At 42.0% G+C, this 13,922-nt stretch overlaps 1 protein-coding gene across 1 annotated transcript in view; it reads left to right on the top strand.

The window, feature by feature from the left end:
* The window catches only part of LOC116850551, a 55,292-nt gene extending 42,749 nt beyond the window's left edge, over positions 1–12,543 (top strand). The window contains exons 8-11 of the mRNA XM_032828963.1: positions 1,649–1,836; positions 3,148–3,291; positions 5,263–5,718; positions 9,290–12,543. Coding sequence (XP_032684854.1) covers positions 1,649–1,836; positions 3,148–3,291; positions 5,263–5,718; positions 9,290–9,295 — 794 coding nt within the window. The 3' untranslated portion in view covers positions 9,296–12,543. The remainder of the gene's footprint in view (positions 1–1,648; positions 1,837–3,147; positions 3,292–5,262; positions 5,719–9,289) is intronic.
* Positions 12,544–13,922: the final 1,379 nt, after the last annotated feature.

Raw genomic sequence — 13,922 nt, 5'->3', positions numbered from 1 at the left:
ATATATATATATATATATATATATATATATATATATATATATATATATATATATATATTTATAATTTATCTAAATATATATTTATAATTCATCTAAATATGAAGATATAGTAGAATGAACACAGATTTATAGTTACCATCTTATTACTCTATATATATGGTAAAGCACCTTTTGGGAATATAGTTACATGTACCTATATTTGCCAAATATTCCAATTGTATTGACTATATAAAATAGTTAATTTCTCTTACCATTCAATATTTGCCACCTTACCATATTTTTTATTTCAAATAATTATAATTCTTGGTAAAAATTTTACACGGGTCAGTTATACTATACTTATATTGTAAATATTACAAATATTATGGTAACATTTACTATAAAAATTATATTCCTAACTATAATATTTTTACTATGCCATTATAGTTCCAAATATCATACATTTTTCTCTCAGTGTATCAAATGGATCCTATACGAAAATTTATACTTAAAATGCAACTGAGAATTTATACTTAAAATGCAACTGAGAATTATAGACTCATTCTCTTCTTTCTGTAAACCTTTCAATTATTAAAATCGCGACAGATACGGCGTAAAATAAAAAATACAGTTTGCGAGACTTTGATCTTTACGAATGTTTCTTTTTTCTCCTCTGAGAAAGACGTTCGCAAAAACATTTGGATCTTCCAATTATTAAAATCGCGAAAGACGCGGTATAATCAAAGTAGTGTAGTTTGCAATACTTTCCATTCCTTCCCTTTTCTCAATAGGAAAGACGCGAAAATACACAGGCATCATTAAGCTCGCGAGCCGGGGTAAGTTTCTCGCGAATTAGCGCGGCAATACTCGAAGCATGAAGCTCTTTGAAGTCGCACGGCGTCGCCCGTCACGGTGTTTCGCATGGTTAAACATCTGTCAACGGCTAATATAATCAGCTGATTTAGCCATTTGCGTTTAATTCGGCTCAGTAACAAGTAACGTCTACCTCAACAATTGAAACTTTTTCCCCGATAGAACGAACTGCTTAATAGCGCGACGCGCGCGCCTGCGACCTTGTTCGCCAGAGGCGATACGGCGCGGTATCTACCTTTCGTGAAAGCTATTTGGTCAGTGATAGTCGCACACGTAATGTGACGTTAGTCGCCGGCGTGACGCTGTACAAAATGTACCGGAATCGACGTAAAGAGAGAGGCAAGTAACGCATTCATGTCGGTGAAGTAGGCTGCTGGACAGATTAAGAGTGTGGATCGATCCGTGTGACTATTGCGTGTATTCGTGGCCCTCTTCGGGAAATTCCTCAGGAGGCGAGGTTCGACGCAGATAGCGGATCCATACGGCAATCGAAGACCGGTCGGTCCAGCAGCCTACTCCTTTCCACGCGAGAGGTATCCGAGAGAAATTGCCGCGACAAGATGAACATCTCTGAGGAGTGCGAGAGGAAGCTTCGTTCAAGCGAAATGTAAACTTGATCCTTCTATGATACTTGTATGCCATAATCTGGGATACTTCAAAGTATCCTCGTATCACTAAGGTATCTCGTTCTTGGGACGAATTTGACGATCATTTTGACCCGACGTTGGACCCTACTTCGCGACGCTGGATCGGCCAGAATTGTCGTCTCATTAACAAAGAACATTTTGTCTTTCAGGGTTCAAGAAATGGATGCAAGGAGAGGGCACCATGAAGAGGAATCTGATCTGCGGATTGGCGGAGTTGATCGGCACGGCACTCCTGGTGTTTATGGGATGCATGGGATGCGTGGGTAGCCTCGGCGTAGTACCTCCTCATCTGCAAATAACGCTAACCTTCGGCCTGGCCGTTATGGTCGTGATTCAGGTCAGTATGCAGGCCGGAGGTCCTCGGCCACCACACGCTCGATCGTTTCTCTCGCCACCGTGGTGTCATGTTCGTTTGAAGTCTGATGGAAACATACTACCGCGATCGCGTCGCACCATATGGCGGGAGCGTGGAGACTGCAGACTGCACGATTTACATAACCCCGCACGCAATTGTGCCCGAAATACACACACTCACGTGATTTTCATTTTATTAAATAAAAGCGGAGATTCGTAAAACTAGATCGCATACCGAGGCGATATCGACACGTTCCTATTAAAATACCGAAGAACTATTCGGGTCTGTGTTTCGCTCGCGTCGATCGTGTCTAGATCCATCACGTCGAAAATGAAATTTATCGAAATTACTCCGCTTTCTATTTCGATTATATTCGTCGACCCGACGGTAAATTGGTAAGTACTACTCGCGGATGGAGGTTCGCGTGATGTCCAGCGCTTAAAGGCCGCGTTTCACCGCGCCGTGTCGCATTTATACGCCGCCTTTCGCTCGCAAACCGCGCTCACCTGGTGAAACCTAGCGGGCTTACGCCGCGGTTCGTTAGCGGATACCCGGATTCTTCCGACGCGCGATGTGAATCTCATTAGCTCTCGCACGGCGCGCAACCTGCGCCCACGCCGCTGTAATTTTGAATTTGTCTCACGACGCTTGGATCGATGAAACTGAGGTGACCAAATTTCCCAGTCCCAAATTCGGGACATTTAATAAACGTGTCGAACGGAGCCGAGAAAGGGAGATAAAAAGTTGTTAAAAATCGTTTGTGCATAGAATGTCCCTGTTTTCGCGAATATATATCAACTCAGATTCTCTGAGAGCAATTCAGAGTTAATTTTTATAATATTAATACATATATACATGTCTAGACAATATTTAATTTATCGACATATGAGAAATAATTTAACAACAATGAACACGTACTACGCACAGTAAAAATAGAAATTATCTTTAAAATAAAACTGTTGTTATTCTTACTCGAAATTAAGAAGAAGAAGCGAAGCTACTGTATTTAGAGTTGAGTTTTCTTGAAAAGATATTTCCTCGTCAGAAGCATTTTAAAAGAGTTGGCCGAACAAATTCGGAACAAATCGTCGTTCCGGATAGCGTTCGAACAAATCTGGAACAAAGAGTAGAAAACGGAGAATGTCCCGGGAAAATGGAACGTCTATTCACTTCAATAAGACGTAACGTTAAAGGATCGTTGGCAAAAGAGGAAGTTATTTCTCACGAGATATTTTCTGATGGTTACATACTAATTATCATAATTAAAAGTTTTTTCCCCGATTTCGTTTTCAGTGCATCGGTCATATCAGTCAAGCTCACATTAACCCTGCGGTCACTATGGGCGCTGTCGTCCTCGGGAAAAAGTCCATCCCCGAAGCTTTAATTTACATCGTGTCGCAGGTGATTGGCGGTATTCTGGGTTACGGTATGCTGAAGGTTGGTATAAGAAAATCTAATTATTCTTCCGTCGCATAATCCGGTTAAATTGGTACATTCTCCCCGCGCTATGAGCTGAGAAAATTTGAGAAAAGTCGAGCTTACGCTGGTCGTCGCGTTTTTCCCTGTGATCGCGAATAATGTAGACTACATTACTTTCACGGGATCCCGTGGCGACAAAGGCCAAACCGATGAAAAGTAAGCAACAACAACAGTACAATAGTCGAGCCAGTTAATTATGTATATGAGCAAAGAAAAGCAAGTTGATCCGCGAGTGACTACTGTTAGCGAATTGCGGTCGAATAAAATCTTAAGTTAACGAAGATAAATGTAGGATCTGAAGATTTGCTGAAATTTACATCTGTTGCTTGAAGAACGTACCGTTGCGCTCGGAATTGTTTAATCAAGCGATAATAGTGTTTGCTTTCGCGGATATAACGGAAGCTCGTTTAACGATATGGCGTTATTGAAGTGTGCATTATGAAATACACGCTCGGTCAAGAAGCCGAGTTATCCGAGCACACAAGGGAGATACTCACGGTGCAAACAAAACTTTTGCTCCCGTCGTATTGGCACATGTGGCGGCTTGCGATGCGTCTGTCGTAATTCAGATCAAGTGTTGCCAGAGCGGGGAGAACGCGGATTAAAGATGTGATCAATTAACACATTGCACGATGACATCTCAATTGGCGAGCCGATTGTCGAGCACGGCAGGGCGGGGGACATTTGCGGGGTTACACAGCAGGTTACGAAATAAACCGAGAATCTGCCGGGTGGTATCAGTGCTCAGCGAGAGAGAGAGAGAGAGAGAGAGAGAGAGAGAGAGAGAGAGAGAGAGAGAGAAACGCGGTTCGCGACCTCTGCTTAATCTGCAATTCAGCGCATGTTGTGTTTGTTGTCCAATTAATAACGTACGCTTTCGCGTAATCAGAGGAGAGGCTTGCCGTCGTGGTATCTGTTTCGTGTGCAGTAAGACGTCTCTGCGCGGCAATATATCCCGATAAGTGCGAGCAAAGCGAAATGCTTGAAAGCACAAGCGGGGCTCCCTTCGCCGCCTCATGACGAAAAAATGCATTCCTCGAGGTTCATTGATCGCGGAAAACTACGCGTCGACGTTCGATATTCATCGTGAAAACAATGGCCGTGTTTCGATATGTTCACTGACAGTACTGGAAATCTATAATACACGTAACATGAAGCATAGATTTTCAGTACCCCGGCAGTGAATATCGGAACGCAACCAATGAACGCGGTCATGTAAACAAAAGTTTGCGGCGAATGACGATGGAGTGTATAGAAACGAAAATATTTCTTCTGAAATAAGAGGTGAAATACGGTATATTTCAAAAACACCCGCTCGCGAATGTCCTTTGTTATTGTCATACCTAGGTGCTGTTTAATATATTTATAACTTTCAAAAAACACGCGTATATCCTTTGCGGAATAAATAAAAATAAACATCATTGTACTCGAAAATTTTACCAAAATATTTGCTTTTGCTAGTAATAAACGATGTTCTTTTTTCGTTTTATTTGTGCACATTTCCACAGCATTTGTTTCACTTCTAATGCACAATGAAACGCGTCGCATTATTTTGTCTCGCGAGAGGAAAATAATACGAGAGGAAAATAATACGAGTCGGAAGATAACAGTTTTAATTTCGTCCAAGAGAAAAAAAATGATTTAATTGAATGAAAAGACACCGTGGTATATAAAATGGACCAAAGCGCTTTTCTCGTCTCTCCTCTTGCCGCGAAAAACAGCGAACTGCAACATTCGTTTCGTCTAATTCGAGTACTGAAGAAAAAAGATGATTCACGATTAAAGAACGGACGTTCAATTGCCATCGCGTCTGATTTGACCACTCAGTCGCAGGTGCAAACACTTGGATGAAAGCTTCGAGTGCATAATCACGCTGATTTTTACTTATTCCGGCCACAGTCTTCACCGTCACGACGATTCCCTTTGCAGGTGGTAACGCCGAAGGAGCACCTGACATCCGGCTCGATCGATCAGGCCGATATGTTCTGCGTGACCGATGTAAACGGCAGCCTGTCGGCGATCCAAGGCTTCCTCCTCGAAGCCATCGGCGCCGCCGTTCTCATGCTGGTCGTGTGCTCAGTCTGGGATATCAGGAACGAGCACAACACGGACTCAGCGCCGATCAAATTCGGTTTCACCGTGGCCGTACTGGCGACTACGATCGGCCCCTATACCGGTTGCAGCATGAACCCGGCGAGGTCATTCGCACCGGCATTGTGGAACAATCAGTGGTCGCGTCACTGGGTCTACTGGTTCGGCCCAATCGCCGGTGCCCTGCTTTCCGCCTTCATGTACAAGACCGTCTTCGGCGTTCCGGATAAGGTCGAGGAGGAACCTGTTCCCGAAGCGGTCGCCCTCAACAGTGTGGAGAGCCAGAAGACAGAGGTGAGACGAATGCGCGCGAGCACCCAGTAAGATACAAGCGAAAATATATTTATTCGAATCACGTTCAGTTCGCGAAAGTTCCATTAAACTGCAAACGGTAATTATTATCGATAGCTCTCGTTATATATTCTCTACACGGGATTATCGTGTGGAATTTTGCCGGTGCTGTTTTGAACTGATTGTAATTGATCATAATCATGCAAGACTGCACGAAATTATGATTTTCAAGTTTTGATTACTAACGAGCTCATACGTCTTTCTATAACAAAATAAAGCCAGTCTTATAGGCATCTGAAATTAATTAAAAAACAGTTTTTATTTTCTACTAGATGATTTATTCTTGATCTTTTAAAAGTTAAGCTTGTCAATAAATGCCCTTGGGAAGGAACGAAAATTGTCATATATATTGAAATGGTATACAGGGTTGGCAAAAAGCCCGGAAACGGTGAAATATCTCGAAAAGGATCAACTGTAGCGAAAAATATGTAAGTAGCAAAGTTGTAGGGCTTAATAAAATGTACCTAATGATGGCTAAAAATTTGACTTTGGGTGGAGGACGAAGGTCATACGAAGGTCAAATTGAATTTTTTAAATTGGACCCCACTTTTTATCACATATTCTTGTAGCTTATTTCAAGGGTTTTCCAAAAACCTATAATAAAGTATTTTTTTATTAGGTATATTTAGAGTTATGTGGCTTAAAAGATTTTGGTCTTTAACTGTTTCTGTTTCGTAAAAATGTATCACTGTCTTCTGAACGGTGGATTTAGAAATAAAATTGCGATCAGGATATGCAGCATTGAATGTGTAGATCAGTTACTTCTTCGTATGATCTAATATGGTCTCCAAATTTTCGATAAAGAAACAGCATTATCTTTTCTTTATCGGTTAACATTTTTAAAAAAGAAATTTGAAATTGTAGTTGGAAAAAGAAAGGGAAAAGACAAAGAGTAAGATGCGAGAGAGCACGACTCGTTTTTAAAATACAAAGATCGAGAAGCGTTATCGTGAAGCGCGGGTATGCGCGAGTTTTGACTGAGTACGTGTGATATTACGTCGTGAATGAATAACCGCGTTCGATGAGAGCGAATGAACAACTAAGCCGGTCATATCGTCTAGCTCGAGACACGAAAATCAAAGTTATTCTTGTTTTTCTCCTGTGTTTATGTTTTTTAGGCTCTCAGTCTAGTTGTTCATTCGCTCGCATCGAATGCGGTTATTCATTCAAGACGTAATATCACACGTACTCAGTCAAAACTCGCGCATATCCGCGCTTCACGATAACGCTTCTCGATCTTTGTATTTTAAAAACGAGTCGTGCTCTCTCGCATCTTACTCTTTGTCTTTTCCCTTTCTTTTTCCAACTACAATTTCAAATTTCTTTTTTAAAAATGTTAACCGATAAAGAAAAGATAATGCTGTTTCTTTATCGAAAATTTGGAGACCATATTAGATCATACGAAGAAGTAACTGATCTACACATTCAATGCTGCATATCCTGATCGCAATTTTATTTCTAAATCCACCGTTCAGAAGACAGTGATACATTTTTACGAAACAGAAACAGTTAAAGACCAAAATCCTTTCAAGCCACATAACTCTAAATATACCTAATAAAAAAATACTTTATTATAGGTTTTTGGAAAGCCCTTGAAATAAGCTATATGAATATGTAATAAAAAGTGGGGGGTTCAATTTAAAAAATTCAGTTTGACCTTCGTATGACCTTCGTCCTCCACTCAAAGTCAAATTTTTAGCCATCATTAGGTACATTTTATTAAGCCCTACAACTTTGCTACTTACATATTTTTCGCTACAGTTGATCCTTTTCGAGATATTTCACCGTTTCCGGACTTTTTGCCAACCCTGTATATCAAAGGATAGATTGGCAAAAATGTGATTTTTCCGCCGCGTCACTATAATAGCTTCTCGGATTATAAGAAGTAAATTTCACTGTATAGATATCTACATGGAAAAAAATAGTGTCAAATCAATGGAATTAGTCAACAGCGCCGTGGTTGAAACGAATTTTCTTGATTCAATAGCAATGTTATTGAATTTAATATCCGACATAGTAAAACAATTTGTAATGTATTTGTTTTAACAACTCGAGTATCAGTTTCAACAACATTGCTATTGAACCAAGAAAATTTGATCCAGCAATATTTTTTTTCGTGCAAATGTAAATACCTGCCAACAGGCACATATTTAGCTATGAAATTAACGTAGCAACAGTGGCAAAAGTTTTAATCACAACAGAAAATTTCTAGTTACAACGACAAACACATTATCAGCAAACGATAATTAGCCGCGGCAGTGAGATCTTTTTTCGCGATCGCGAAAGCGCGACGACGAGCTTTACTTTTCTCGTATTCGTAGTTTGAAAAACAGAGCTGTAGCAATTTAGCCGGAAAATTACAACCGGCCCCTGGAGAGTTCTTCTATTCTTTGTGCCGCAACATCATCGATGAGATGCGAAACGCGTGCAGATCCGCGTAAGAGGAGGCACGTTCCGTCTCGGCAATAATTCTCGTTAACGATGTTTCGGCCAAATTAATGACCATTTTCGTGCGACTTTAAACGGCCCTTTAAAATACGAGAGAAACGGGGGGCTCATGTGGCTTTATCATGTAAACGCCATGCCCGCCATGCATCAAGGCTTTTCGCATGACGCGGATTATCTTGTAAGGGCCGGCCGTAAAGGTCGACGATAAATCGCTAGGTGGGCAAGGAAGTTCAGTAAAACTGGTTTTACGGGAACGTTACCGGAGAGCTGGATTTAACGTCGTCGGTTTACCCGTCGATGCGAGCTCCAAAGTGGATAAGGAAAAAGCCATCCGTCTCGGAGATATTGTATTTTATTCTTGTGTGTGTGTGTATATATATGTATATGTATATATATATATATACATATATATATATATATATATATATATATATATATATATATATATACACACACACCCTTATTTCGCGATCGAGGAGAGCGATTTTACCCGTTACGACGTTTGCTTACAACCGGCCGCAAGCACGACGAACAAAAGCGACCTGGTTCGTGGTATAAAAGTACTTTAATCGCTACAACCTAAGCGCGGCTGTGAGAACATCAAGACGATTCTCAAGTCCGCGCAAATCTCCGTCTTTTGTTCTCTCATCGCCGTGTCTGAAGAGCCGTCGTATCTGTCGCTTAGAAACATACAATGAAATATTCTCTTTTAGTTTCGTGCCGTGCGAGGAATACTGCCGATTTCGGGATAATTGATTTCAGCCGTGCGTGAAAACAATGGTGTTTAATCGGAATCCTTCACGAAAAATATCCACTCTTATTCGCCTTAATTAAAGCCATGGCGGATTATTACCGACAGACGTTATTTGCGATGCTGTTATTTATTAACCGCAACGCAGCACACAGTCAATAGCCATTATGCGCTAATCCGTAATTATTAGCGATCCACAAACATTCTCATTTTCAAAATATCTCGCTCGGAATGCGATTTTCGGGCCAATTGTGACCTCGGTCGTCGTGCTGAGAGATTAATGGCGAATTAACGTTTTCGCATCCGCTCTTTCAGCCCTAATTCAACGGCGAAGAGGAGGAGGAGGAGGTGGACATCATCGAGGTGGCAGGCGATAAGGACAAGCTAAAACTCGATCAACACTTTCGCAACACGCGAGAAAATCAAACTTCCGGCGCGCGGAGGGAGAGAGTTTCTGCGTGCTCTCCGGAACGCATGGGCGATTTGACAGAGTCTCCCGGTCCCAGGATCGCTCCATGATCTTCGAGGCTCAACCAGGATGCTTTCACAATCCCCGAGATACGCGGAATAGAAGACAATCATCTCTCGGCTCGCCGCCGTCGAGCGTTCCGCGTTAAATCATCGTCAACATAGACTTACGTAGTACTCCTCACACACATACCCGACGAAACTGTGCGAGTCATGCTATTCCATTTAGTCGTTAACTTTGAGAGCGCGAACGTCCGTAGTCGTTAACGTCGCAAACGACAATATGACTACTTGATCTAAATCTTATACGGAGAAAACGGAGAAAACTGCTATGATAATGCTACATTCTCATATTCGATTATTAGGGAGAAAATTTATATGATTTCGAGTCAAGCGGATATGACATTCAAAGTTGCTGTTGTTACATGCCAATCCATATAGTTCTCACAGCCATAGTTCTTACGATACGTAATATCCAGTTAGTACATTCACATATATATAGTTGCCTCAATCGAAGGAACATTGCTGTTTCTCTATTGTGGCATGCAGACAAATATTATGGCTGAGAGATCCGTAGAGATCCGGCTGGTTACACCGTAAATCACTGAGAGTACCGCTCAAACATGCATGGACAGGCAGTAAATTAAGCCAATGTACCACTTCCAGAATACTATGATTACTATAGCTATGTTGCATGCATATTGAACTGAAAGATAACGTTTTGTCGTGGCAACTATCTAGGCGAATGATATCCTTAGTGTTTTCTCTGTGCAGATCTGTATTAATAGTCATTACTTGAGATTTGCCTCAGGTAAGATTTGAATTCAGAGTTGTGAACTTTTCAGTTGAATCACAATTACAGATATTACGTCATATATATCATATTATTCAACTAAAAAATTCAGATCTAGATCTGAGATTCCGATCTGAATGTCACACGTGAGGCAAGTTTCAGGTAACGACTATTAACGCGAGCTGCAGGGATAAGCTAAGAAACTTTAATGAGAAATTTTTTGTATAGAATCCGGATTTTTAATTAAATTTGTCTGTGTGTGGCTTGCCCGTTTAATTAAGGATGTCGGAATACCGCGAAATGAAACTCTTATGCGGCGCGCAAAGATATCACAACGCGATTCTCGAGGATGTCTCGGAAGCGCGATTAAATGCTTGTCAATACGAAACGCGAGATCGACCTCGGCTAAGCTATCGTATACCACTTTCTCTCTGTAACATAGTGTACATTCGTTTGCCATACATAGGTATCTCGATCATCTCGACATTTATTGTACGTATACAATATACCGCGTGTATGAAACGCATATACACGCGATGTATTGTGTACGTACTTCTTCTTCGTATCCATAATACATACTAGAGATAAATACTGTATACACGACGTCGACGTGAGAGAAAATAGCATGCAGACGATTTTAATGTTTAATAAGCTTAGTCTCGCGCGACGAGACGCTCCTTGATTCTTGTTACATTCTGCATGGATTTCGCGAGTTTCAAGTCCACGATATAAAAAGAATTCGTGCTATTTTCGCTCCGTCCATCTCGTATGCCCGTGGCATTTTAATGTAACTATCACACACGTAACTCGGTTAAACGTCATAATACTCCTACGCGATATCGTTTGATGGATCGTTTTTAGCGGTTATTCACTTGGAGAGGGAGAAAGAGAGACAGAGAGAAAGAGAAAAAGAGAGTGAGAGAGAGAGAAAGAAAGAGAAAAAGAAAAAGCAAACTATTTTGTACTCCCGTTTATTGGTCGTCCGATGGCCGGGAGCGAGAGCGTTGGCTCTCCTTCGGACGAACGGGCAACCCGATGACTTTTACGTATTTTTGTTTCGTAAATATACGATCGTTATTTCTACAGTTACGCGTATACACACTCGCAACGTCACGGCGGGAAAAGCGCCCGTCGTCGTCAGGAAAAGAGATTCTCTCTTGTGCCCGTCGGAGCGGCGTGTACTTTCGACAGCTTTCCAACGCGAGGCAAATAATTGTGATTTTTGCTACTCATGTACTTCATAAGGTACATAACATTCACGAATATACGTGTGTGTGCACAAAATGACGCTTAAAAGTGCTTAATTAATTATTCGGACCAGCGCGACTCCCTATTTCCGTCTCCCGTGGAAAAAAAGAAGAAGCGTTTGCCCTTCGTGTCCTCATTCGATCCTCCGGTCGTCATTAAACGTACGAAGCGATTTAATATACTGATAAACCATGATGCATGCGTCCTCGGTGAAGTTTTATGTTTGTGGCGTAACATCAAAACGCGCGAGTGGAAATAACAGTTCTGATTGAAGAGGATTGAGCGAATGTCATCGAAAAAAACGTGACGCGCGCAAAAAAGTGTAATTTTTTGATTTCCCTCTTTTGCCGCGGGCTGTATGCACCGCCGAAATTTGTAACTCGCTTCGCAATCTACGTCGCCCGCGCGTCCGCATCGGAGCACAAACATTTCATCAGCCCGTCTAAAACGACGAAAAAAAAAGGAGGTAACAAAGACTAATAGCGTCATCCTCTCGCGCTTCAATCGTCACGCGTTAATCGGCCATCGATTGCAACGACCATTTATTACGCGCGCGCGAAACATTTATAGTATCACGTTTAAATTATTACCGTTTAACGAGTCGCGTGTAATGCTCGCTGAGCATGTATGTGATCATTAACAATGAGCTTTGACGTGCAGTACCACGCATTGTGAAAGTGGGAACAAAAGCGAAGTACTTCGTCGCTTTGCTTCTCGCAATAATATATCACATGCCGTTTGTCTTTGTCACGATATATAAGCGATCACCAGTCGTGCAATTTCACGTGTCTTAATAGCGGAGTGCAAAAATGACTCTGCAAACATTGCGTCAAGACGTACGTATCAGTTACGTAGGTACAGCGTCCATTTTCTTCGGGCTGCTCACTTTTGTATACGTTTTATCGTTTCTCAAGAAGACAAAACAAGCAACACGAAGACAATGTAACAGTTTAACGCATGAAATAGAATTCTACTATTTTTACTACATTATTAATACCAAAAATTATTTTACTATATTATTAATACGAAAAATAAAATAAAAAATCTACTACAATATTAATATGAAAAGTAAAATAAAAAATCAGGTACAATACCGTGAGAATTTGTCGTTATATTATTTTCCAATGTGCAACACGAGATATATCTAATATACATTATGTCTGTAATGTACGTAATGTCTGTAAAATTCCAACTTGCCCGTGTCGTTACGTTACAATTTTTGGCTATTATTTCTTTTTGAAGAAGCCGCGCATTGAATCAACGTGAGCTCGCTGCAGATGACCGAATTAAAAAAAAAAAAAAAAAAAAAAAAAGGAAAAAAGAAGAGAAAAAAGGAGAGGTATCGGCGTGTCTTGCAGAAGAAATTGATTTAGGGCGCAAAAAGGGGCGTGTTACCGGTGGTAATGGTGACGCGCCCCGAATAACTTTCCAACTCTCCCATTCACCACGTTCTGCGTTTGCAACGTGTCGCCTGGTGCACCGGCCGTTCGTGACTAGCTCGTAGTCGGGGTTTGCTGCAGTACAGGCGCATCTGTCAGTGCCCTCGCGGATATTGGAAGCGGGCCGTCGCGGGCGGTGCGCTGCATTTTCACGCTCTAACAATGCGCGAGAGATTCCGCGAGAATTATCGAAGACGCCGGGAAAAGAAAATTACGGCCACCGTCGCAATGTCCACGTCTCTCGCCGTTCCTCTCGCGAAAATATCACGTCGCGCCGCTTGATAGAGAGATATTTAGTATTCAATTAAACGCGGTATATTAGCTAGCCAGCCAGCTGGGGTGAATAAAACAACGGGCATGAGCTCCTAGCCGGCAGCCGTATATACGGTGTTCATCTGGCGACGCGACACACCGGCGCGAGTTCACACGGCGATAACCGTCCGAGCCCGTGAGTGATTAAAATGAGAGAGATCCCCGGCGAATTGAGTTTCAAGAATACAAGCGCAGTTCGCGGGATCTCGTTTCTTTCCTTCAAGCACATCTGCCTGTCGCATCGAAATCTGATCGTCTCGAGACTCGGAGATGATTAACGTTGCGAATAAGACCGTTCGGAATAATAACAGCGTTCAGAATTCTATTTCCGACGGCATTCAAGAATTCATTCGTCGACGCGTGCAGCACGGTCTATGGTGCAGCAAATGCGGCAATAAGGGAACACCCAGTACACATAATGCGCACCGCATTTTGCGCGAGTGGGTCTCACGGGGACGATAACTCGTTACGTAACGCAAAATTAGACAGGAACGGCGCGGCTCGCTTAAGCAACGAGGAGTGGCCCGCGCGAAAGAGGCAAAGAAAAAGGGAGGAGAGAGAGAGCGGACGATAAGAGAATTCAAGAATACGGAAAGAGAAGAGGAAGAGAGAGAGAGAGAGAGAGAGAGAGAGAGAGAGAGAGAGAATTGCTCGCGAGAGCGAAACTGCATCCGGATGACGTCTCGCG

Source organism: Odontomachus brunneus, unplaced genomic scaffold (assembly GCF_010583005.1).
Source record: "Odontomachus brunneus isolate Ranch 3 - 2012 unplaced genomic scaffold, Obru_v1 Obru_scaffold_149, whole genome shotgun sequence".
In the NCBI taxonomy this organism is placed as follows: Eukaryota; Metazoa; Arthropoda; class Insecta; order Hymenoptera; family Formicidae; genus Odontomachus; species Odontomachus brunneus.
The sequence above is the reverse complement of the archived record's forward strand: the minus strand, read 5'-3'. Positions and strand labels throughout refer to the sequence as shown.